The 27268-nt window shown below is 36.9% G+C and overlaps 1 protein-coding gene across 1 annotated transcript; it reads left to right on the top strand.

Annotated features, from left to right (window-relative positions):
• Nucleotides 1–363: 363 nt before the first annotated feature.
• LOC111346666 (inactive tyrosine-protein kinase 7-like) lies at nucleotides 364–25859 on the top strand. The gene is made up of 24 exons (XM_088759542.1): nucleotides 364–1197; nucleotides 1827–1904; nucleotides 2146–2193; nucleotides 3995–4240; nucleotides 8643–8816; nucleotides 9749–10024; nucleotides 11020–11343; nucleotides 12031–12285; nucleotides 12427–12708; nucleotides 13266–13514; nucleotides 14383–14628; nucleotides 15235–15495; nucleotides 15958–16239; nucleotides 16651–16773; nucleotides 17249–17258; nucleotides 18309–18499; nucleotides 19729–19845; nucleotides 20237–20421; nucleotides 21686–21805; nucleotides 22892–22968; nucleotides 23097–23137; nucleotides 23915–24011; nucleotides 24364–24460; nucleotides 24813–25859. The coding sequence occupies exons 1-24, from the start codon at nucleotides 987–989 to the stop codon at nucleotides 24963–24965; spliced, it is 4143 nt and encodes a 1380-aa protein (XP_088615668.1). The 5' UTR covers nucleotides 364–986; the 3' UTR covers nucleotides 24966–25859.
• Nucleotides 25860–27268: the final 1409 nt, after the last annotated feature.

The raw sequence follows: 27268 nt of genomic DNA, 5'->3' as shown, positions 1-27268 counted from the left end.
TTTTGTGTTTTATTTTGAATATTAAGCGTAACGCTTGCTTCCGGTGTATCCTCATTAGCGAAGATTATCATAGCTGGCCTCTCACCGTCTAATCTCCTGCTGACCGCTGAAAAGAAAGATTATATTCGGTATTGCTAACTTTTCTGCTTTCGGATAGCGACTGAATCTCGTCAAGGACCGCAGATAAAAATGTTTAATGTCTGACGGAGAACCATGATAGGTCTGACAAAGGCAAAGCAGAGGTAAAGCAAATTTAGCGAAAAATACTTCAAGGGCTGTTTAAAGGACTTATATAATCAGTCAGACCTTAGCGTGACACCGGAATTTAAAATCAAATTCAGAAATGCAACCCATCCTTGAATATTTCGCTTAGTTATTTGGAGAAAAATTTCCCAACATCACATCCTTCTCTAAGAAATGTAAATTTAGAAGCTAATACTCGCTTCCCATGTAAAGATAATGTACTGGAACATAAGTCCTTTGTAAATAGTTAGTTAGAGTCTACGATGGATTGGCATTCCATAGCTTAGCTATGTTATCCACATTATTGACTGCTCATCTTCTCTTATCTCATCTTTTCTGTCCAGCCAAAAGGGAAGGTAACTATCAATATCATCCGTTCCTATAAATTAAGAACTCTTCCGTGGGTCATTATATACATACATTCAATTCATTGTCTAATCACTGATCAGCAAATTGCAATCGTAATTTAGAAGAGAATCTCTGAGTATATATTAATGACAGCTCGCGATAGCTGTTACCGTGCAGATGTTACTATGGGAACGATGTTACTGATATGATATGTATACCTCCATACCTAAGTCCTACAATAAACGATAGTTGTGTGATTATCGTCAGATGTCGGTCATATTTGGCTGACTGTTTGTTTCATTAAACAAATTCTGTCATCTGTTTCAACATAAAGCATTGACATACTAAACAAACTGAATAGTTTAAAAAGAAAAGACAAATGAATAGATAAATGAATGGAGATTTTTTTAATTTTTTCCCTTTTGCGGCGTTTTTTTCCGGATTCATTAGCGGGTGAGTGCGATGTGTTCAGTTTTTTCGTTAAGCTTATGGTGTTTGTAGCCAAGAGATCCAAGGTTATGTTGAGCCACTTGTTTACTTACCAGATGTGGATCTTTTTTTTTTCATGTTCATCTAACATTCCCATTCTAACTGGTTCAACAGATTGTAAGTAGCCATGCTTAAACTATCATTTATAAGTAAACAAGGTAAATTTGGTTGAACAAACGAAAGGTTCCCAATAGAAGGATATAGACAGAGTACAATGTTATTGTTTGGATCAGTAGACGAGTGTGCAAAGATGCAGCATAGGAAAAAAAGTCTTATGTATTATTACAATTTAATTTTCAGCGTTTGGCCATCTTCAGCAAAAGTTAAGAAATAAGAATTGAATTCTTCAAAATCTTAGTTTGTTTCTTTGAGCATTTCTGTACAGTCATCTATTAAAGCAATAGAAAACAATGTTACTTTCTCAGGCTTAATAACATGATAACATGATGAATCCCTGAGAGAAATTGGAAGAACAAGAATGAGGGTTATAAATTGGGAACTGTATGGTGGATGATTTATAAGCTTCAAGCTTTCAATATTTTTAACGTGGAGATTTTGGCTCGAACTCACGTTGCAAATTATAAACGGTGATTACAGACGGTAATACTTTTTTACTTTGGTATCCTTTGTAATAAGCTGTAGAATTATGCAGCAACCGAGGTAAAGAGCACAGGAAATGTGATAAATGCGTAAAATAAGCTTATAATTTGACGTTGGACTCTTTTCTTACAACATTGTTTTCAAAGGTTGTATGGCGTGGTCATCTTGGAGTGCGCCTGGCGACTGCAAAGAATGCATTTCTTTGCAGTATCGGGAAAGAGTCGGTATGTGACAAGAGGAAAATTTTAGAATTTATGATTCGAAAATGCGGTCCCGGGTTTTTACTTCCGTTTTGCAACTTCAAAAATCTGTACATGTATTATAAGCTTTTACTCAAATATATGAATTCTCATGTATAGATTGCAATATATACCACAAGTAAAGTCAATGCCATTACACAATGCGAAATAGATTGATAACCGAGCACAAACTAATACTGAAAAATATAAAATACCTTACTTTCAGAATTCAACTGCACAAGAACTAAGGAATCACGAGCACAGCCTTGTAAATGTAAGTGGTTTTATGAATAAGGGAAAAGAAAAGGATTCCTCGTGCGCTGGTTGAAAATGTTGCACAGATATCCCTCAACTGGCCTTTTATCAACTTCCAAGTTCTTTGTAAAAGATACTTTGGTGTTATCAACTGAGTGGATAATGCGAATTGGCCACCGCAAAGAGTTTCCAAGCTGACGTTTCGAGCGTTAACTCTGACGAAGCGCTAACACTCGAGACGTCAACTTCTTTTCGCGGTACCACGTTACATTATCAACTCAGTTGATGAAATCCTTCCACTGACGCAGCACCACAATTTATTTATAAACCTTACCCCCACCCCACTGCTCCCATTTATCATTGCAAAACAGCACGACGCGTGCAGATTAATTTTTGTCCTGCTAAACAAAACCAATTTTTTTTTATTTTAGCGAGTCAGTGCTTAGTATTTTCTCAGTGAAAATCATAGCTGGTATCTTTGATTTTTACGGCAGCGGTCAACTGGGGAGAGAAAGAAATCTGCACCAAGGGGATGAGCGACGGTTTATAGGAAGTAGAGGGTAGAGAATGGAATTGATGGTGCACATTAATCATTACTTTCCTTTTCAAAAGAAGGCTGTCAGATAAGATTTAACATTTCAAGTGCGATGTTTTGTGAGAGGTTTTCCAAAACCAGTGTTGAATTGCACAAAATATGAGAAATCTCTTGATACCACGAACATGCTCATGACTAATCAAGTAGATAAAATCATGGAAATGTTGGTCAATATACTTGCAGCGCTTTAAAACAGTGAAGGGAAACGGGAAGCAGCTTTTAAAATCGTTGTTGCGGATAAATCTTAATTCAAGTTTATTCCTTTATCTTGAGGTTACTCACCCCCCTTTTTTTTTTAATTATGCTCGTAAACTCCGTGCCCAACTCCCCCTGAAATTAATCATCTTCTCGAGAATTGGTGAGTTCCATATAATAAATTGCTTCACTTCAATCGCTCTCTAAGAGGTTCTCCTGCATCTGAGGCACTGTGGAATAAGGCTGGGGTGAATCTTTGTAAGAACAAGAACCTCACGAATCTTAAAACGACGCAGATCACAGTTTCTATAGAAACTTACCCCGTTATCCTCGGGGAAGAAAAAGGGAAAAAGGAAGGGGAAAAATAAATAGCGCGCACTTAGCCCGAGTTTTAATATTACCGATTAGAAACTAGATTTTTACTTGTCATTCAAAATAATGGCAATTTTTCGCTAGTGGAAAAAAAATATATATATATTTGCATTTGCCTGCAGAACTAGCGTGATTTTTGTGAGCAAGGGCTTAGTGCATTATCAGTGAAAACAATATATTGATTATAACAGCAGGGGAGGGCAAGGGAAAGACAGAAACTTACAACAAGGGGGTGAGCGAGAGCTAAAAGGAAGGAGAGTGGAGATGATGAGGGGCGTTAGAAGAAGGTCCTCTTTAAATTAATTATCGGCAATGAAAGCCCGTCAAATCAGATTAAACAACTCGAGGGAAATGCTTCATAAGGGGTTTCTCCTAAGACAGAGTTGAATTGGACGAAGGATGGAAAGTTATTTGGTAACACAAACATGGTCACCATTATTAATCGAGTGAATTATGGAGTCGCTGGTCAATACGCATCCAGTGTAATACGGCATTTGTTAAAACACTGAGAGGGGAAGGGAAGCAGCTTTTCGGACCAAATGTCACAGACTAGTCTTATTTTACTTTTATTCTTTGAGTTATTCTCTTTGTTTTTCTGTTGTTCTTGTTTTATTATTTTTCACCTATTTTGAAATGTGTTTTTCAACTCTATGCCCAGGCCCTCCTCAAATCAATCCTCAGCTCAAGAATCAGGTGATTGTATATAATTCATCGCTTCAGTTCAATTGCTTCCTAAGAGGTTTCCCTACACCTGAGGTAAACTGGACTAAGGATGGGGTGAGCCTCGGTAACAACAACATTCTCACGATTCGTCAAGCGAGATCGGAGGACTCTGGCCAATACACATGCAGCGCCAAAAACAGCGAAGGGAGCACGAGTTCAAGCTTCTGGATTAAAGTGAGAGGTATGGTTCACATTTATAAATAGAAAGAGCTGGAGTCCATAATCAATATAATTTCGGTTAGATATGCGGAAAAAGCCGATTCTTAGGTTCCAAATCAGATTCAAGGGCTTCAAACCACTTATATATCTACGTCAAAATTGATGAGAATGATAAAAAACAAATTCATTGATAACGGCATTTAAAGAGCGAGTACATGTCAACTGATATAAATGATGTGAATTTATTTTGTATCTAGACGTATGCAAATAGTTGTTTGGCAGTCTCAACCGATTGTTTTTGCAGTGTCGTTGAATATTTTTTGTATCGATCTCGACACCCCATCTTTTTTAACATGGCATTCAGTATAAAAATTCGTTTGAGATTATAATTGACCTCCCATTTCACTCCTCATCAAAATGCTCGATGAATATCAATGACTGACGAGTCATGATTTTATGTACATTATCAAAATTAGTAACGGTGTACGTGTTATGGTTTGTCAAAGCAACTATCGGCGCGTCTTTATCTAGTAAGTATATATCATTGAGGTTGGAAAGCAATCTCTCTTTAAAAAACTTCCCTGAAAACATTTCACCGAGTTTAAATTTGCTAATTCAGCGATCAAAAATTAGGAAGAGATATATGAAAACAACCCAGACTTCGTTATGAACTTATACCCCTGTTAGAATTTGGATGTATAGAATGACAGATTTGAAATGGACGTAGCAAGTTATTTTAAGCCTAGTCCATACCTCGTAAGAATAGTGCAGGAATAATAAAAACAATAAAAATAATCGAATTTTTTACCCAAGATAACCCTTCAGTACAAAGTATTGTTATCAACAGGGTCCTGCTGGCTAAGAAATAAAGCTATAAATAAGAATTATTCAGATATGTAAAATAAAACTGACTAAAATACATATGAAGGCAAAAATGGATTAAGTTAAAAACCGTGAAAAATATTAAACAATAAATTTTCAAGTAATAAACGTCTAAGGCTTTCCTGAATAAAACTCTAAAATTAATGTTTCTTAAAATTAGAGGTAATGAATTAAAAATCGAATCACCTATAAAATAAAAGCTACGGTGCGCAAAATCCAGTCTGAGCTTTTGGTGGTGTTTCTGATTTCCCATTGTTTCTAGTGTTCAAAGTGTTATGATGTAATCTTTGAATTTAATCTTTCAATGAAAAACATGCGGTGCCATTAAGGCAGTCAAATACAAAGTAGCGCGCTCTTTTTTCCAAAAGTTATCAATTGTTAAAAATTGAAGATGACAGTTCTGCAGACTGCATTTCGGGGAAATGATGGCTTCGGGTCTCAATGGAGCGGATCATGCGTTTGCGGGACTCTGACCATCAAAGACTAGTATAGCAGCCATACGTAAATATTTCTATAATCATCAATTGGTGAATTTGTTGGGCACTAACAGTATCAATGCTGGAACGAATGCGCCGTAAGAGGTTTGCTCTTCCTGCTGCCTTCTTGTAAATTTTTGGAAAATGCGTTTTAAAACTAAGCGTGGGATCCAGATGCACGCCGAGGTACTTGTAACATGTAATGGTGTTCATGGGAGAACCATTGACTGAGAGCTTGACCTGACAGCCTTGAAACAGATTTAAGCGTTTACCGGTACCAAACAGCATCATTTCAGATTTTCCTTTCTTCAGATTGAAAATAAGTTCATTATCACGAGACCAGTTAGAGAGATTATCTAAGTCCTTTGAAAGGCTGCTTTGTATCGTATCGATGTCACTTGAGGATGTAAAAGTCCCCGTATCATCAGTATAAGTGATAATCCTACAATGACAAAGGGGGCTATGCATATTATTAAAGAAAATGAAAAAAGGAGGGGTCTAAGGAACTCCAATGTTAATTGGATTTGGTTCAGAGGGCACACCATGAAACTGACCCATCTATTTGCGATAAAATAAACAATCAGTAAAGCATTGTAGTTCCATATCATATACACCATAACTGGACAGTTTACTCAATAGAACGGAATGACTGATGGTATCGAATGCCTTTAATAAGTCAACAAAAACGGCTCCTGTTGCCTTTCCACTGTCGGCCTTCTTTCTGATCAAATCAGTGAAGTAAGTAACAGCTAGCTGAGCTACTCGGACGGAAAGGAGACTGGTGCTCAAAAAGTAGACCATGACGCTTCAGATGAGCCATCAGCTGCTTGTAGAATAATTGCAGACTATTACCAGTTGTTAATAAACATGAAGATGAATATGGAGATGAAGATGGCGGAGATAAATGGAGACGAAGATAAAGATGAAGGTGACGGTGATAGTGAGAAAGGGGGGAAATAGGAGCTCAAGGGTTGTACATATATACTGCTTACGGACTACACACACAAAAGATGGAATAGGTATAATTGTTATTGAAGTTTCATTATTATCGAAGTGAGAATTTTCTCAAGCTTGAGGAAGCTTAAGAGTCAATACGGGCGATAACAGTCCCGAGTAATAATATTATTGAGTCTATTACATTACAAAGGGATACGATTTGTTACAACTTATTCAGTTCCAGACCTTAAAAGAGCCCGCAAAGGAAAACTACGGTAACGGTGCTGTCGTCTGTTGATTGGTACGAAATTCTTGATAATATGCTTGGGTCCTCTGTAATCGGCTACGCTGTTGCAGTATCCCTGCCATTTTTGTCATTTTCAGCTGTGGGTACGCGAAGCGTGGAAACAGCTATTAGAATGGGGCAGATTATGCAAATGTGTCACTCACTTAGATGTAAACAAATCGATATGTCGACGGCAGACCAATTGATAGCGACCTTCCGAAATTATACCGTAACGCTTCTATCACGTTTCCAGAGAAATGCTGCGACATAATTTAACTCGACCTTTCTTCGAAGGAGTTTCGATTTGAATTAAAATACTCGTCGCAGTTAGAATATTGGTAGCCGAGTCAAAGCTCTTTGAAATACTAAAGGTGTAACTATGAGTGAAGACGCTTAATGCAATTGCTTTTGGCGATCATCTTTCGCCATTATTTGCATTATTGTGGAATATTCCTCGCCGTTTCCGAGCATATTTTGTTTTTAACAAGGCTTCCAGGCCACAATCGTTCTTAAATACAATTTCAAGCCTTCATTCTTCTCACTGCGAGCCGTCAGTATTTATATTGTTGTATATCGCTGAAATGAGTAACCGGCGAGTTTTTATAGCGGAAAGCGTAACGTTGTTTTAACGTCGGACTGGTCAATTGTTTGCTTTTCTGATGGTTTTACCTTTCATTTGTTTAGTGACTACACCAACATTCATTTGTGAAAATCATTGTGTGTACACCCCTGAATGTTAAAAATATAGCAATTCGAAGGAACAGTTTTAGTCTAAGTCCACATTTTTGTCAACAAAATGAAAACAGTTAGAGGTGAAGAGCTCGTACCACATACAAAGCTGTCTTTTTTTTCAATACTGACATCGCGCGAAATGAGAAGACTATACGAAAGCTTGAAACTCTATTTGAGAACGATTGTGGCCGCTTTTTTAAAAACCAAATTCAGTGGCCGAATTATTGCCGAATTATTTAACGAACACTTTGTACACATCGCTGATAATGTACCTTTGAGAGAGGAAGAGGATTATGGCAATGATTTTGCTAATCATCTGAGTATCAAAGTAATCTTTGAAAACAGGGGCAAAGACGAACCTGCTTGCTTCAGTTTTCATCACACAAGCAAATCTCAGGTTGAAAGCGTATTGAAAGAGATCAATGTTCGTAAATCGCCTGGTCACGATATGATCCCACCACGGCTGGTCAAACACGCTGCATCTGTTGTTTTTCCTTCCCAGTAAAGGACACATTAGAGATATTCGGAATGGAAATAGATGATAAGCTCGATTTATCTAGTCACATATCCAATATATGCAAAGAGATCAATAATCAGTTTAATGTTATGTTACGATTTCGAAAACTGATTTCGAGGGACACCTTACTTACGCTTTACAAAGCTTACATTTTACCTCATTTCAATTATTGTTCCTCAGTTTGGCACTTTTGCGGGGCGCGGAATACGGATAAACTAGAGGCGTTGAATAAGAGAATACTTAGATTTATACTTAGGGATTACTTGTCGCCGTATGATAGCCTTCCGACTAAGGTCAACACTAGTTCCTTATATAATGGGTGTATCCAGAATTTCCTTATTTTGTTGTACAAGAGCTTGTTTTTCACTCATTTTCCAGCTTATATGAGAGGTATGTTTTCACATCGGTCCTCTTCTTATAATCTTCGCGGTAATTACATACTGTCACTTAGAAAGCCTAGAACAACTAGTTATGGCCTTAATTCATTTTTATACTTCTCAGCTAAGCTATGGAATACACTGCCTGACTATATCCGCATGAGTGCATTTAAAGACTTTACAAAGATAATCTAAGGCAACATTGTACTTTTTTTAAGTCGATGGTGGCTGGAGCGAATGGAACTCATGGAGTATCTGTACCAAGCCAGTTGGTGGTATACAAACAAGGGAAAGAGAATGTACTAATCCAGAACCAGAATATGGTGGAAAACACTGCAGTGGGGCCAGAGCACTGCTGAGAGAATGTAGCAACACGTCCAGCTGTCATCAAGGTAACATACAAGAATCTAATTTTGTGATTTCAGTGAAAGGAATGTCTCTGACAAAAAAGAAAAATATAATGAATACACGAATAGATATTAAAATAACAACGAATTTAGGACAAATTCTGAGTTTGAACTTCAATCACACACTATCATGAAGGCACGCATGTAAAAACCGCAAATTACTTTAAAGTAAGGATTTCATTAGAGGTCTCACATCCTTCATGAATGCATTATAATTGTACGTGTACAAAATTCACCATGTACTTTTTGAAAGAAAGAGAAAAAAGCTCGTTCCATGTACATAAATTGTCGTTACCGTTTGCTGATAGCTATAGATTATGCTCGTTTTAAAATCTCCTCTCCTCTTCTATTCAGTATAGCAATTATTACAATGAACGCTATGAGGGTCCTACTTTGATTACAAAACTTTTTCATACCCGTTTCACTGAACCTCGATGGCACCATTATTTCTGAGATTTTCCCTAATCTGAAATATTTAGGTATTTTCTATGGCATACAAGGGAAAAGTCTAAGGACATGAATTCATAATCAGCTAAATCATTTTAATCGGCAAACATCATTATGTCTGTAAATAGAATAAGAAAGAAGGTAAATTTTGAGCTCGGTAAAGAACGAAATAGAGAAAGTTGTTGTTCGTCTTGTCACAAGCGTGGGACACAGAATAAAATTCTAACTCTCCATGAGGAATGAAACCCAAGACCTTCAGATTCCGCACTCCTATGCCCTACCACTGAGCCACAGCGGTGACTCTGTGGTGACCAAGGCCCAATATGTGGCCCATGTATAACACGCGTCCTGCATTCTGCTGGGATATTTGTTATTATTTTGATTATTATTGATGTTATTTTCATCATCAAAACTATTAAAAAACAAAAACAAACTAACTAGATTTTTTCCTTTTTTAAAATTTTTTGAAGCATTTCCGCTGCGTTTTAAAACAGAGAAGAACCCATCTGTCGGTAGAATGGAAATCTACACAAACAATAGCTGGGAAAAGCTTTGTACCAGTCAATGGGATGAAGGTGATCTCAAATCAACCTGCATGGCCATGGGCTACTACAACAACGGTCTCTATGTTAATGACACATGGTATGCAAAAAGAGGCAACGCCTCCAAGACATACATCTACCATAACTGCACCATTCCAACTACATGTGAAAAAAACCTGGCAAAGAAAAAGCAATTTTGCAAAGGTAAAAGTGAATTGTACTCATTTTCCGTATTTTGTACCACGATAACTTCAAGTACATTGACAGAGAGGTAAAATGGCCCGAGAAAAATTATTTTTTGTCCTCCAAGTTTGCTCAGATACAAAAAAGGTATAAAAAATTAAAAATTCAGCCACAGCTGGAAGTAATGTCGCACTATGACTGGCCAATGTGTTGCGGACTCACTTGACTGCGCCTCGTGAGCCCTCAAACCATTGTCGAATAGTTGATTTTAGCTGATTTCTACAACTCTAGTTACATGCTTAAAAGATAACTATTTAATATAGCTGTCGAAATAAGAACCTGCGCTATCATGCATTTAGGGCTCATAAACGTTATAGTATTCAAAAGAATAGTCAAATTGATACTTTTGAATCCTTAATTTCAGCTCCCCTAAAACTTTTTTCTCCTTTTCCTTTACCATTTTTTCTCATTTGCGTGCAATAAGAAAATGTCCAAATCTCCAACTGACACCTGACAGAACGTCTCTTCCCTCAGAGGTTATAGTCTATCATATGAATTTCCCGATTGCACTCTCAAAGTTTACCGTTTTAAAGTTACGAAAACATGCTTTCAACAGTTCTAAAATACTGCAAATATAAATTAGATCTTGTTTGCTTTCAAGTTAGTATAATGATGAAACTTGCGAGGTGAATCACACGAATGCTTTGATAAAGGGATCGTCGACCACATCGCCTCAAGGAGACTAACAATATGCAATGTAAACGTCTTGATCCACACTGGAAAACAAATGACACCTGCAACATCGAAACTATTATTTTCCGAACCAATGAAACTTGTAGCCTGACGGACAAAAGAAAATAATATGCCGAGAATGTTGAAGAACACAATCACTAAGTTGGCACTAACTGAATAATTCACTTCGTGATTTATGGCCATTCGTAATGTTTCATAAATTTATCATTCCTATAATTAGCGAATTTTATTCCAGTGTATTTAACGTTTTATAATTTCCTAAGTTCCTGTTCGCTTGAATGGTGCAAATGTGGAGTATGGAGGAAGAGTGGAAGTATTTTACAAAGGAAAATGGGCAAAGATCTGCAGGAATGGCTGGGATTTTGACGATGTCAAAGTCATTTGTCGTCAACTTGGCTTTGAGGAGGCTTTGGCGGAATTCACTGGTTCAGACGTAAAGGATGAGGGAATTCCTTTTGTAATGTCAAATGTCTCTTGCAAAGGAGATGAGCCAGAACTTGCATCTTGTGCTCGTATTGATGGAAAGGTTAATATCCCACCCCAATGTCTATCAGATGGCAAGGGTTCTCAGGCTTTGTGTCAACCAAGTAAGTCGTTCATTGTCAAGCCCGAAAGGTGATTCTGTTCTCTTGTGTTGTCTCTCTTCCACGGCTAGACATTTTAGGTTAAAGGAAAATCAGCTAAAAACTCGGAGCTATAGATCTAGTCGACCAGTAGCTCTTTTCAATTTTATGACTCGTACAATTTAAAAAATCTCTAATATTGTCTCTGATTTAGTTAGACTCTCTGTTTGTTGGAGTATGGCTTGCGAAAAAGCATATTTTTATTCGCATATTTTACACTTAAGATAAAGATATGACTCGAACTGGGGATGAAATGACTTGGTTTGGGGTGACATGACTAAGCTTATTGGTGATTTTACTTAATTGGTCTGAGGTAATATGACTCAAGTGACTTAAGCTAGGGTTCAAATGACTTTTATGAAGGTTTCAATGGCTGTTTATCGGATTTCATGACTCGATGAAGGGTTACCTAGGTCTTTCAGGGTCTTCACGTATTTTAAAATTTGGATGTAACATAAATTAACAACGGTTGACATGACTTTTTGTGGAGTAATGGAACTTTACCTAATAGAAGGTCCGAAAGATCTACAAATTTGTCATATTAAGGATTTGTGTAGCTAAATACATTCATCTTTCCTTTCTCTATCTGTGATGGTATTCAAAATGAACTAGTTTTTTTATAACATCCTCTAACTGAACCATTTCTTGCAGAGAACAAAAAAGTGTTGGTGAAAAATGAACTCTATTTTGATATTGGTAGCGATGAAGAGCTTCAATGCTCAATACGTAATGAAACCAGTTATGCAATATGGACCATTAATGGTCAAAGAGCAAACTCTACTTCTCAAAGAATCAGGACTAAAGAAACTGGTGAACTGTTTATTGGCAAGGTGCAGTTGTCTGATGCAGGATTATACGAATGCTACAGATTGGAATATGTTCAATATTACATTGTCTACGTTAATGGTAAGAAAACACATCTTTTCAACCCACAGAGATACAGGCACAGGCTAACAATGCAGGATAATGACGGGTAAGATCAGTATACTACTGACTTTTTAATAGTACTGCTATAATATGGGGGGTTCTTTTCACTTTTTTCGACAGCAAAATTTACTGAGAACAAGCTGGACAAACAAACCCTGATTGCGGACACATCTGGTTTATTAAGCTGCGGTGCCGAGGGAGTACCAAGCCCACAGATATCTTGGAGTAAAAAAGGAGGAAACTCTTTAGACCACATACGATTCAATCAAGTATCCAATGGCAGCCTATTTATTAACCCCGTAAACTCTGAAGACGATGGGACATTCATTTGTACAATGAAACAAACTAAAGGAGCAAAGAGGATCACAAGCCGTGATAAAACCATTCTTGTGACAGTTATGGGTGAGTAACCAATGGGGGTAATATAAAGCCATTTGAGGTGAGACCATATCATTATTACATTTGTTGATTTAAGTTGTTTTAAAAAAGGTATCGTGTTAAATATTTATCGCTTTTTTTTTCAAAACTCTCTACGTATAGGTTAGCAGTAACTGCAGAAACCGAACTTCCCATCACTGCGCCTTCTGTCTGCTTCTAAATTTGTCCGTTATAATGGAAGACTACTATCAATAGATCTTTAAAAAGAAGTTCGAGAGGTCTGCAATATGAAAAAACAAACAAAGAAAACTGTATTTCTAGTCTAGTGCTAATTTTATCATTTAAAGTTCTAGTGCTTAAGGCCAAGCTGTTGGTATCTCACCCAATTGATCTCTATTTTTCCCTTTAACTCCTGACTCAGTCCAATGCGTTCTGTGGAAATGAAAATAAGAATTGCTCAAAATAGGTCTGAAACATTTGTTTAAAATCTGTACGAAAAATGTTAATATTGGACAGGAGTAGTTTTTTTCCGTTTAGAGATGCCACCGTTTTCTCTTTTTGTTTTTTGTTTTACCTCTTAGTTCCACCAAAAGTAAACATTTCTGGAGCAAGCAATCTCATCATAGAGGGAAACAGTGTCAACTTGACGTGTGAAATTGTGGCTGGTCGGCCTGAGCCTGAGATAACTTGGCTCAAGAATAACACTTTGCAGGAAAAAAGCTCGTCTCTGTTTTTCCCTAAAATAAAAAAGAGCAACGAAGGGTGGTACATTTGTAAGGCACAGAATGACGCAGGTATATTTAAAAAGGACGTCCAAATTTTTGTTAAGGGTGAGTTTGTTAGTCTCACATTTATATTTCAAATCAGTCATGCATTTGGTTTGTCTTCCGGGCGAAAATTAATGTTCAGTGGGCCGGATTCTGGTAAAGGGGTCTGGGTCTGAGCCTCTGGGTCACTGTGTAAATAGTTAACAACTTGTTTCATAAACAGTATAAACTGTTCAACTAATGGCTCTGTGCTCTAAAAATCTTGTAAAATTTCAAGAATGTTTTTAAAAAGGCAGAACTAAAGGAACAAATGGAGTCCTTTTAAAGTATTTCTAAAGGGACTCCATCCCAGAGCCTTACCCCACGAACTTTAAAGGTCATCTATTTCTGTTTCTCTGTTGCAAAGGGGGCACATTGAATTGTAGTTCCCATAACGACTGATCCTATTTGTTAGAATCTCTAGGAATCACCTGCGTTTTGTAACTTAGACGGTCGCTCTCTCTAATACATCTTGTGTTGTTGGGTGAGACAAGAGTACTTAATAAATAGAAAAAAAAAATGTTCGGAAAGCCATCAGAAAAACTTGACATCTAATGTTTCAGCTATTAACTGCAAAGGATTGATCTGTTAGGATCAGGTCCATTATAAGTGTTTTTTCAAGACTGTTTGATCTTATAATTTATTCGTGCGTGATGGATTCAAAGCTCAGTTAGTAATATAGCCTAGCCTATGTGGTTTTTCTAAGCATTTGCATGATCATCATGCAGGCTTTGATTATCATAATCAACGCCTGTTTAATCTTCCTCTTCCTTTTTACTTAGTTATTTATTTTGATGGGGATGAGGGGGGGGGGGGCGTGGAATCGAGGTGGAGGGTTTGTATGAGTAATTACCATATTTGCAATCCGCGTTTTTTTCTACTCACTTTGCAGTTCCACCCCGTGTGGAGTTTGAGTTCAAGAATATTAACATTGAAGTTAACTCCACATTTACTGAAAAGTGTTATCGAAGAGGTGATCCAGAAGTATCTGTCAACTGGACCAAGGATGGAGCGCCACTTAGTACCAGTAACACCCTGGTCATTAAACGCGCGACTTTTAAGGATAAGGGCAATTATGAATGCACTGCTCAAAATGATTATGGCAAAGCTAATGCCTCCTTCTGGATCGATGTCACAGGTAAACTCCATGCTGTAGTCTATGTCATATATTGAGCTTGTAACTGGACAAAGTGTTAGTTTTCGTTGTTTAAGCCAGAACAAAAGAACATTTTTTCTCTTTTCACTCATTTCTTAAAATATACCAATGACTAAGGAATAATGATCTGATGATACACTTTCAATACATAGTTATTTATTGCTGAATTTGGAGAGAGATTTGAAAATAACCTCTATGTTTATTAAGTTTCAATTTGCCAGCACTGGTTCGTTTCTCTGTTGAAGGGTTCCTGATCATATACAGTTGGTTCTGATCTACGGACACCCACTAGTACTCTCCGAAGCTGAAATACAACTAAAACTACAAATAAATTCAAAATAACAACTCCCAATATTACATTATGACAAACAGTTCATGTGGTCTCTTTCAACAATATCATGCGTGTACTCATGTTACGGAAAGTAAAACTTAGAAAAAAGATAGGCTTACTTACAATGTAGTTTGTTTATTCGTTTGTTTGTTTGTTAGTTTGTTTGTTTGTTTTTGCAATTTATTTAGGGTTAAGCGGAAAGGGTTAACATTGTCAACGTGAACCTTTGTTGAATCTGTTGGTCTTTTTACTTCAAGTTTCTCCCCAGATCACTAAGCCTCCGATAAACCAGTCTGTAACCGAAGGGTATGCAGTCAACTTCAGTTGTCGAGCCTCAGGTGTGCCAACACCAACCCTAGTCTGGGTTTTTAGTAATGGTAGCCTCAGTCAAACCGATCACGATGGAGAATCGTTGCTAGAATTGCAAAGTGTCACAAAAGAGATGGAAGGCACTTACAAGTGTGAAGCGAAAAACAAAGCAAATACTACAAGTTCCTCTGCAACACTGCGTGTTTATGGTAAGTTTAATGATAATGAGAATGATGACAATGACTTTGACGATGACGATAACGACAACAAAGACGACGACAATGGAGAAGGAGACGGATATGGAGATAAGGCTGTAGTAATTTTCGAGACGAGAACAAACGAAGAAAAAAATAAAAGTGACGGCGCCATCATGGGTTCACTGATACGAATTCATGTCATTGCTGCGGTGATTATAGGGATGTGCGCTGTTTTTGAGAAATCGAGCGGGTAAATCTTTTGAATAATCAGATCCTTGGCTGGGAAACATCGCGTTTGCAAATTTGTGAAAGGTGTGGAATGATGTGACCTATTTGCTGATTTTATAATTTTTAACAAGACTGACAGATATTCAGGCGCAAACAACTTTTGGTGAGCAAATTTTGTTTTACTTTGGAGAGTTGTAAATGTGAGTTGGATTTTTTTCAATCAATTACCCCTTATTTACGTCGTAGGAAAATCCTCTGCTCAAGTTGTTCCGGATCCATATCCAACACTCACAACAGGAGATGTCCTCACATTGACCTGCCAGGTCAACGAAGACACAATAAATGTGACTTGGAAGAAAGATGGAGACTCACCATCAGAAAGAGCAAAGATTACTACACCATTGGATAAGAAAGGGAGTAAACTTACCATTAATGAGGTTTTGGAAGAAGATGGGGGAAACTATTCGTGTGAAGGACGTAACAAGCTTGGGTTTGTGGCCTGCTCCTTTGTAAAAATAGCTGTCAGAGGTGAGCACATAAAACTTCAATAATGAAGTAGCAAGGTCATTGTTATAGAAGTAAACTTCCACTCCTTACTTTCTTCTCATAGTTTACTATTGGTTTTTGTTTTCTAAAAAAAATTATTTCTTCAATTTAAAAATAGATGACAAACAGTGGCAGAACCTTATACATGTAGATATCTACATACTACATTTTTCCCCATGGAGGATCACAAGAAAATAACCTCGGATTTCTCCATAGATCTGTAAAAGAAATTTAAGTTATTTCGCTTTTAAAAAAAGAAGTCAATCACGGGCTAAAATAACGCACAGTAGGGATGCACACAGCCATTCCGGACGGTAACATGACTATTATTACTGTTACAGTTAATATCGTTGAGGTTTATCTTATGGCTTCATATTTAACTGACACAATTAGCTGAGCAAGTGTCACGAGCCATGCAAGGTTCCAATTCTTTGTGGTATTACATTGGTGGATCAGTGGCAGCAGTAATTGTGGTTTCGCTGATTGCCTGTTTCTTTTGCAAGCGTCGAAGGACAGGTGAGGCCCAGTTGTCCTGTTTTATTTCAGCTAGCTTTGTTTAAATTAAGAAAAGCTAAAAATTGGTTAAATTGATTATTTTTGTCTACCTCACCCCACACTTTAACTGTTTCCTCGAGCTTACCCTTACACAATAAAAGAACAAAAAACAATAAAACGTACCAACGGAAATTGGATTTTTTTTATTATTAATATTGTAATAATAATAATGATAATTATTATTATTATTACAATATTAATAATGAAAAATATCCAATTTCCAAAATCCAAAAATAATGATAATTATTATTATTATTATTATTATTATTATTAATGTCGGTATTTTGAGAACAATTGAAAATGTTAGCTAATATTAGGTGCAAATTCAAATCATGCTGCCGTTGCATAGCAATTTTATAAGATACTTGATTAACTAAAGTAAAACAAATTTGTCCCTCTTTGTCTCCTTCCTTGAATTCTCCAATTGGAATTGCAGCTATGGCTCTGTAAGTCAACCGTTTTACCTTTTAATCATCAAATTTCTACACGTGGAGTTCTCGCCATGTGCTTTAATATTTCCCATGCTATCTCTATAGTCAGTAACATAAACTTACTATTGTTTTAGCTTTTTTTTGAAGTATTGTTCACTTTCAGCCAAAAAAGGTTAAATTCTCTCATTATCCTTCTCATGACTCACGACCTTGCATGATGACTGTAACAGAGATAATATCACTACTTTTATCATGGTCAATATGCCTAATTATTATATGGCTGTGTCTGACAAGGACTGGAAACTACAGAATTCACGAATTTGATTGGCTGAAATCAATATTGAAAGCGGTCTAGATTTTCCCATCTAGACCGGCATCTAGACCGGTCTATAAAAAAAGGATAGTAAGAATATAAAATATTGGCATATAAGACACAGCCATATAATAAACATCCTATTAACCGAGCTAGGTCGGTCTGTATAGGAGAATCTTGATCTCGGTCGCTGGTACAGACATCACTGCGCTCGGTCTGTACTGGTGACCTAGGTCAAGGTTCTCCCATACAGACCTCCCGCTCGGTTAATAAGAACTAATTAACATTCATCAATTGTTATTTAGAATCAGCTTCATTTGTTCGTTTGTTAATTCTTTTCTTTCCGGTCTCACAAGTCTCTTTGAATTCCATTTGTTTGTATCATCAAATTCAATGTCTTTTTTCCTTTAATTTGACATTCAAGTATAATTTTCTGGTTTAGAAATCGACTAAAAATGTTTCCATGATTGATTTCAACAAACAACGTGGTTATTTTTTTTTTTAATTGATCCGATTTGCAGTGTACTTACATAATCATAGTTACAAACGTGTTTTGTGATAAAATAGGTCCCTGGTTTGGCAAAACTTTGTGTTCTCACTATCTGTATGGGTGCTTAAATCGATATAAGTCAGGGCAATCAATCAGATTATACTAGGAAATTAATATAAACTTTTTTTGCGTCTGATCTCTTTTTACTTTATCGCTTTTCTTTGTTTTAACCCAGTAAATTTGTAATGTTTCCAATTTTTAGTCCTGATCAAGAGCAGGCAATTCAGATGGAGCCATTGAATGTAGAGGTAGATGAATGGGAGATTGAGGTGAGCCGTGTCCTGCTTCAAGAAGTCATTGGGCGAGGGGCGTTCGGAGCCGTGTGGAGGGCTCTGCTGAGCTCACCAAATGGAAGACCTGGAAACCGAACAGTCGCCGCTAAATGCTTCACGCGTAAGATTCCTTTGATTCGATATGTTAATACATATATAGATTCCAGGGGTGGATTCAAAAAAGTTTATTCTCGAATCGATACACACCCTTCCCCACTCTTCTACGCCCATAGATAAACACGGAACAAACGGGAGAAGAGGCAAACAAATTAATTCAATAGAATCAGCCTGTTGGGCGATACTGTCGTTGCAAACATTTTTGTGTCGGGTATTTTTGAAGGGGTGGAGAGGAGGGGGAGGGTGGTCTCCCGGATCTTCCCTGGAGCTCTACATCTGCCACTGGATCCACTGGAGCTTACTTTTCCCTTAAACTATGTTTTCTCAAAGTGCAAGCACCTCCGATATAAAGTGACTCATTCCAATTTTTCCAGTGGTTGACTGTCTCGGATTGACGGGGGCATTGTAACATACTGAGTGGATGATGGTTTTCGATACTATTTGCCATGTTGCGGATGGTCAACGCACGGCCGTCGCCTGAGTTCTCATACGGGACATCTAAGTGTTCATTGATGCGCGGTGGTGGCATCTCCGAACGGTGCCACGAGGCCATCGATTTCAAACCTCTTTATATCGTTCACTTTTTCTCGATTTCCGTTATGATGTTGGGTTAATCACTGTAAAATATTTAGTGTCAGTTCTCTCGAAGCCTTCGCAAAGAATTTTGGTTTAAAAGGTCCAATTTTTTCCCGGTTGCCATTGCAACAACTGTTCAAATTGATATTTATCATTTTCAACGATTATTCTCAGCATTTGTCACCACTATATAAATTGCATCAACTCATTACATTATATATTATATTTATTATCGAATAGCCTTAATTTTTAATATTGTATATATATAATGCTTTTCATATTTTCTTTGTCAATCACATTTGTCATGAGCCTCTGGCTCGGGAGATCTGGACAACTACTCCCTGTGTAATTGACTTTGAATAAATACTTACTATATAAATACGGAACAAAAGCCCTAAGGATGCTAAACAAAGAAAACCAACAGTCCATTGTTAAGATTTGAACCTAAGCTGGTTCCGATCTTATATCGACTCAGCAGTGTCTGGAGAAAACTCGTCGGTAAGTAGAGTAACGTGCTGGTTTCAAATAAAATCATCTAAATGGTAAAAGGAAGATGTAAGGTTTGAAACCCAAATAGACTATTTCTCAGTCTCAAGCTTCAAACAAATGCATTTATCAGAATGATTATCTATCCATCAACATACCCTGTTCTTGTAGCCACTGCTGGAGAGGAAGGAAGGAAATGTTTGATGAGAGAAATTGAGCTGGGAAAACTTATTGGTGAAAACAATCAGCCTAACATTGTAAAGTTCATGGGCTGCGTTACAACTCAAAGTAAGTACTAAGTGTAAAGCATTTTTCTATGTATAAGTTAGTAAAAATACTACACTACTTCTTTATATGAGCTCCATAACCAGAATGGCCTGTTGATCGGACGAAGTTTGTGGTTTCTTTTCTTATTGTTTTGTTTTATTGTTTTGTTTTATTTGTTTCTTTGTGTGTGTGTCCGCGCGAGCGCGCGGTAGCGAGACTGTTCCTCTTCGAGAACATTTATCGATAGCCCGATCACGAAGATCCTGGACGCACGACCAGAGTATCTAATATCATTAATCTTGGTAACATTAGTCTCATGAAGGAAAATCCTTAAAATGAGTCCTCTTCCGAAGTTTTTAATAGATATTGTGCTCATGAGCCTTCACTTTTATTTCTTTAACGCCACTTCAAGCTGACCCAATTCTCATCATGGAATACATGCCATGCGGCGACCTACTTGGTTATCTGAGAAAATGCCGAGGAGTGAGGGATCGGTATTATCTTGGTGATTGTATGGCTCAAGATTTGACCAACCATGATCTTGTGATGTTTGCCAAACAAATCGCTGCCGGTATGGTGTTCCTTGGATCGAGAGGGGTAAGTGAAGTCCTTCATTGTTGTCATAAATCAATTCTAACTCCGAAAAATCTATCAGATCTTTAAACTGTTTTACATTAGCTTGGATGCTGACCAACATTTGTTGGTAAGTTTCACTTATATAAAGTCTGAGACCTTCTTTGGGCCATGGTACTTTTATTACAGTGAGCAGATCACTTCGGATGTCAAACTTATAGGACTGGTTATTCAAACAAAGTTTAGCAGTTGTTTAACAAAAATGTGATCTAAACTATCTTCATGTTAGCCGAACCTTTTTTGTGAGCCTTTTATTTTTATGATCGAAGCTGAGAAAGCCGAAAACTTACAGTCGAGGGACATTTATTCAAATAATAGAGAAAACCCGACGCCCATTGCTCGGGTAAAACCGTGGATGGGTTGGACCTCGTTTGAATAACTAAACCTTATTGATGAATGTGTGACCTGTACAAAAGGTATGTTTACTTCAATAAGGAAAAAGATTTGAGAGTCATTTTCATAATAGTTTGGTGAATGTGTGACCTTGTACAAAAGGTATGTTTACTTCAATAAGGAGAAAGATGTGAGAGTCATTTTCATAATAGTTTGGTTGAAACAGCTAAAATAGGATGCCTACTAAGGTAGGCATCCTATGAAAAATGGATGCAACGGTAAAATGGTGGGATACGCGCCAACCAAATTAGATATTGGTCTGTTGTGGGACACTCTGCTGCGCTAACAGGAACAGGGAAAAAAAAAAAGCAAGAACCGAGCCTTTTTTTCCAATTTTAAGAAAAAAAGCAAAAAAACGGAACACCCCTCGACATTCGTAACAAGAAACGAAGGTAATGAAAAGAGCAAATTGTTTTTCTGAGCGGTCTTCTGTTGGTTTACCATTTCTACATTTTATTTTACTGTCATAATCAACATTACTGTGATTCGTATGATGGACGATCAAATAGCGAAATCAACTATTGCTCAAATAGCGCTATCTACTGCGAGGATCGTCCATCATACGTATCAAATACCGCAGTTCAAAATATATGATTTTCATATATTTATTCTATCTCATTACTGTGATTATCATAATTATCATCATCATCATCACTACTGTTTGCCATTTTTCCCGAGAAGGTAAACGACTTAGTCCTGACATCCTTGAAGAACTATAATGGCCTGCCTATTTGTCCTCTTCTCTTCGCACATACTCAGACGTTTAACTCGCCGTTTTGTAATGAAATCAAATAATTTAGAAGCTTTCACGTCATGGATCTTTGTCTCCTGGTAGATCATCCATCGTGACCTTGCGGCCCGAAACATTCTCCTCGATAACAACTATGTTTGCAAAGTGACTGACTTTGGCATGGCATATCAAAGCTTTAAATATGGCCATGGAAATGCCAAAAAGGTAGGAAATGCTTTTTGTTGTTCTTTTTGTTGCTTTATTGTGGAGCTTTCCAGAAACAAGCTGTAAACGTCAGCATTTTCTCAGCATGAAATTAACTTAGCTAGACCACCAACACGGCTTTCATAGTTCACATTGACCTAAGAAAAAGGGAAAAAGACAAAGTAAAACGCTAAGTATCGGGGTGCATAAATTTCACTGAAGTTGTTAGAAGAAAGTCTCACGAAAGGAAGTATGTTTTCTATTTTCTAATAGGGCTGCTTGAAAGCTATTTTTAAAGAATGGCATATTTATTTTTGTTTTACATTTTTACATAATTTTATTACGTAGCTTCACATTTTGTAAAATATGACTTTGCCGAAGAAGGGAGATAATTTTTAAAGCAAAATGTAGATCTGGGGAAGCAGACATCTATTCTCGCCAAATGCTACAAATAGCTTTAGTCGTTACTATCGCAACTACTCGGTTGCCCCCTACAGTCCTCTCATTTTCTCTTGATTTGAGTTTCTTCTTTTCCTCCTTTGTCTCCGACTCATTCTGTTAGAGGCTGTATGCACTAATCCGAAAGAAGTTTCCTTTGGATAGTTTCTTTATTCTGCACTAATTCATGATTTTCATGCGAGCAAAACCTCCTGTATGCACCTTTCCCACTGCCTTCTTAATTGAGTCTTTCTCTTAATTTAATTATGCACTAGTTTTCTCCTAAGATCATCAGTTCTAATGCATCTCGCTGTTCAAGGACCCAAAATATTTATCTCTTTTGCTTTTCTCATTTTCGCTAGCCATTCCTCTCGTACTTGTTTCATCTTCTTGGCAAAAAAAATAGACAACTTTATTTTCTGAAACTGAATGAAGTGCATGAAGGACCAACTATTCTTTTGGTGTTCAACATTTCACGGTGTTTTTGTTTACACTACCACTCCTTTTTTTTTGCAAAATAACAGATACCCAGGTAGAATTAATATTGAAGAAAATAATAAAAAAAAAATGTAAAGCAGAAATAACAAAAAACAAACAAAAAACAAAGCAAAACAAATAACATTATGATAATGATAGTTTAAACAGAAGTTTTAATGTTTGTTTCCACAGGGATGTTTGCCAATCAAATGGACTGCACCAGAAATTCTGCTGGGAAATCTCGCTGGACTTTCCACTTTGAGTGATGTGTATGTATTGTGTATATTCTTCCCTCACCTCAACAAAATGATCACCCAATTTGATTTTTTTTTGTTATTACTTCACATCCAAAATTCACTTGGTATTAACTATGGAATATTTCTGATATATTCATCAGGTGGTCCTATGGAATCGTTCTGTATGAGATAGTTACCCTTGGTAAAGTTCAATAAGAATATTATTTTATAATAAAGATTTCTTTTTACTTTTTATCCAGGCCTTTTATTCCTGAAATGGGCCTTAAACAAGATAATATAGATCTTGTCTTAAGTTAATTGACTAATGTCCCAGTCTTGTAAGACTGATCAAGTAGTCTAACTTCTTTTGTAAAAATGAACCCTGATAATGGGTTCGGGTGGAATTGTATAACCTCCAGGCAAAACGTGAGACAGTTTTCGTTTTTAGGACTATCCCGTGTTCAGTACAGATCATATGCTTTTTACACCTGAAAATCAAGTCTCAGTAACGCTGTTTTCATCTTAATATGTAGCAAACTGTTTATCGATTGTTAATCTCATGAAATAAAATGAAACAAGAAGGAGAAGGCTTCCATAATGTTCACATGTTAGAGACTACCACAAAAACCGAACCAAAACGAAGAAACTTTAAACTACACGGACTCGGAAAAATTTATGTTTGAACATCATCAAGCTATGTAAATGTACATGCAGGATTAAGGAAAATTTAGATTTGGGCATCATCAAGCTATGTAAATGCAGATTTCTTTCTTGTTTCAAATGATGTCAAAAAGGAACATGACGTCTAAACCGCAGCACTTTCGTGGAACATGTTTATACACACTCTTATCATTTCACCTGATAGGTGTTTACAATTGTAATCAATTATTAAAATTATACCTCTCTGACTACAATTTCAACAACTTTATCAGTGATGTATTCAGTAATATCACATGCACACGTCCTTATGCCTTGACAGGAGGAATTCCATACGATGGATGGTCAGGAGGCAGGGTGGTTGCAGAGGTCACAAAAGGATATCAGATGCCAAAGCCTGATCATGTTGATAAAAAACTGTGAGATGTACCTCTCTGGTGCGATATCGACGTGTTCCAATGTATAGCCTAAAATTCAACACATCACAATTAACAGTTCTACTTGTAGAATTCTTTGCAATGAACAAATTATAAAAGCTGCCTTCTTTTAAAACTGTGTACTAAGAGCATAAGGTATTCAGCTGTGCTAATGCATGTCTACGTACTTCGACGAGGTCAGAGCGAGTGAAATAGTGCAGATATGTTTAATGACCCAAAACGAACCTAAACCATTATTTTCGTTAAAAGGGTTCCTGTAGAAGAAACTTTCTTGCAATTCTTCGTATAGTCCAAAAAACGCAGTTGACAATTGAGTATCATTGTTTAATTTCAGGCATAATATTATGAAACGGTGCTGGAATTTTAAACCTGACTTCCGTCCTCCATTTGAAAACCTGCAACAAAGAATGGACAAGTACATTCGGGAAGAGGTTTGTTTTAAAAATTTAAAACTACCCAACATTCTATGAATTTTTAAGCCTCTACGATTTCTCAGTACTTTAACACCATTTAGTTTCGGGAGCAATGCTTGATGTTATTGGTTTTGTACCCCTAAGTGCTGTAAACGGCTCCACTAAAACCATTTAGATCCCTGGGCAGTGGTGTTTTCACACTCGTTACGCCGTCTAAGCGCATTTCACCATTTCCAGTTTATAAATCTCTCTTAAAACCACAGAGATTCTCAAACCACCCTGGAAGTAACTGCACTTTTCAGCTTAACATCATAGTAATACAGTGCTGTGTTGCAAGTATACAACCCTTATTTCTTGCTTTCCACCCCAGACATTTGAGGAACTACTTAATCTGGGAGCTTATGACAAGAAAAAATACTCCAGGGTTGAAGATCTTGGAGAAGAAGATGCAGGACCGAGTGAGGAAGTTGCAAAGAGTGCCGCTGCAAAAAGATTGGGAAAATGGTCCAGTGCCCGCCGTTAGGGTACCCTTCTCTCACTTCACGGTGCTAAACTATGGGTGATAATAGCGATGATTTGGAGGTCTTTCCATATCAGAGAAACAAATGAGGTCTTTGTTTTAGATAATAATTCATCAAGTTAATTGTTTAAAGATACAAATAATTAATCAATTCAGTTGAATTCAGAGTAGGAGAACTTGCGTAGATATTTCTTAAATTTCCTTGATTGATTAAAACAGGAGAGAAAGAGATAAAATAATAACATCCAAACAATTAAAAAACAAAACAAACTTGAGAAACGGCCCGTCCATACTCCTTAAATTTGCTAAATGTTGTAGTGAAAACGTTCTGCCGTAAATTGTTTTGTTGCAAATCTAGTAAGGAATCCTACCAAGGATATTTGAAATTTGGTAATTTTTTGGTAGTTTGGTAATATATTAGTTGTGTGGTATTAATCACCATTGAAGTATCCCGTATGCTGACATTATCGATTCCATATCATGTTCTTTAGTTCAAATGCAGTTTGCTCTCATATTGCTTTGTTCAACTTTCGATCCATTGGCATTTGAAAACAATTGATTGCATTGTTATTGAAATGTATTGCTTTGCCTTAAGCGTTAAATGCTTTTGTCGTAAACGGAGAGAACCGTCTTAATAGAGTGAATAAATTTAGGTTAATTTTCTTAAGTGGTTTAGGTTCGTACGAGAAAAGAAGAAACCCCTAATGAGGAGAATTCGTTTTGGTAGACAGACACTACTTTTCCGTGGTAGAACGGAATTCTTATTTGAAAACTGAATGGAGTTTGATCATGTAAATTTATGGGCGTTATTTCAGTACTATACAAAAATCACACATTGTATTTAGTGTTATTTCACACACTCTATTTAATATCTGCAATTAAAAGGTTAGAAGCATATGTTATGGCTTTTTATTGATCGCAAAATTCCTTTAAATTGATACATTGCCGTATCCTTGTTTAGCTTTCCTAGGGATGACGTTGTCCATAAAGAAGAATTGTCAAAAAATCAATGGTGTTTTTCTCTTCAGCGGTAACTATATTCCATCCAAGGTGAATCAATTAATCAGACACCTACACCAACTGCTATTGTTGAGCTCGTAAGAGAAAGTTTTAAAGCGTGTCCATCTGACAAACATGCAGACCAGTCTACACGACCCCGCACCGATGTAGCTCAAATTTGCTCACTTGTTGCCCACAATGAACCTACAATCGAGACCAAACGGCTTATCCAGATACTAATTTTCAAAACAGCCAAACAAGTTTTAAGTTTTTGGTAAAAATGCACAAAAATCTGTGCAAAAATGCAGTGAATTCATGATGTGGGTATGTATCCAAAATCTCAAGCCAACAAAAATATTACGCTATAGTTAAAATTAGAAACCTAAATCTTTATGTGCGAACATAAAAATATATGATTGTCCTGTTTTTATATTTGTGAGCTATCAATATCAAGCTTAACGACTTTCACCATTTTGCGAAATAACGGAGAATACTCCTAAAACAGCTGGAAAAAGCGACAAACGGCCATGTTTTGATTTATTTCAATGCTTTTTCCAACTCGAACAATTGATGATCTAAGCGATTACAGAAATATAAGTGTGTGATGTTTCCCTTTTTTGATGAAGAATTTTCCCTTGAAATACGTCAATCCGGCGTGCCTGGGAGGGTCACGTGACACGTTCCAGACCGTACAACAGAGTCCGTAGCGCAAGGAAAACTTCGAGAAGATCTTTAGTAGTATTTTGAAAAACCATTTTCATACTTCACTCCAGTTTTATCTTATCTAACAATCATATGGGAAGCCCAACCGCTTTTTATTTAATTTTTTTTAATTGCAGCTCAACTTTAATTTTAGGCCTTTTATACTGTCTCTGTTACAGATGAAAAAGTAAGAAAAGTACTTATTTGTTTCAAATAAAAGCAAAGTAATGATCAAGTATATCGAAAATACAAATTCAATATATTTAGACTATTTTTCTTTCCCGAAGACATTATTTTGGTAACGCACTGAGAGAATTGTTTGAGACTCACCAGACACCGACGTTTCCCACGCTTGCCATGCAAAACCATCCCAGCAGACATTTCGTAAAGATGGGCCATTGTAAATGTATTTGTTCTTTTCAGCAATATTCTGAGAAAGAATGTAACCTTTCTGCTGGGAATAGGACCGCTAAATCTGTTTTTATTGTGAATAATTGTTCTAGTAGTACAAAAGAGCACTTGTGTTATTGCCTTCCGGGAAGGAGTGGAGGACGACGGTAGATTATGTTTGGCCCACGTTGGATTGTTTGACGAGTGCGGAGAAC

Source organism: Stylophora pistillata, chromosome 5 (genome assembly GCF_964205215.1).
Source record: "Stylophora pistillata chromosome 5, jaStyPist1.2, whole genome shotgun sequence".
Taxonomy (NCBI): Eukaryota; Metazoa; Cnidaria; class Anthozoa; order Scleractinia; family Pocilloporidae; genus Stylophora; species Stylophora pistillata.
The sequence above is the reverse complement of the archived record's forward strand: the minus strand, read 5'-3'. Positions and strand labels throughout refer to the sequence as shown.

What these genes read in the sequence shown, in the direction of transcription:
- LOC111346666 (XM_088759542.1), top strand. Translation starts at nt 987, where the DNA reads ATGGAGATTTTTTTAATTTTTTCCCTTTTGCGGCGTTTTTTTCCGGAT. An exon ending in TGCAACACTGCGTGTTTATG is followed by an intron (nt 15,496 to 15,957) that starts GTAAGTTTAATG and finishes TTTACGTCGTAG; the next exon opens with GAAAATCCTCTGCTCAAGTT. An exon ending in TGTAAAAATAGCTGTCAGAG is followed by an intron (nt 16,240 to 16,650) that starts GTGAGCACATAA and finishes TGACACAATTAG; the next exon opens with CTGAGCAAGTGTCACGAGCC.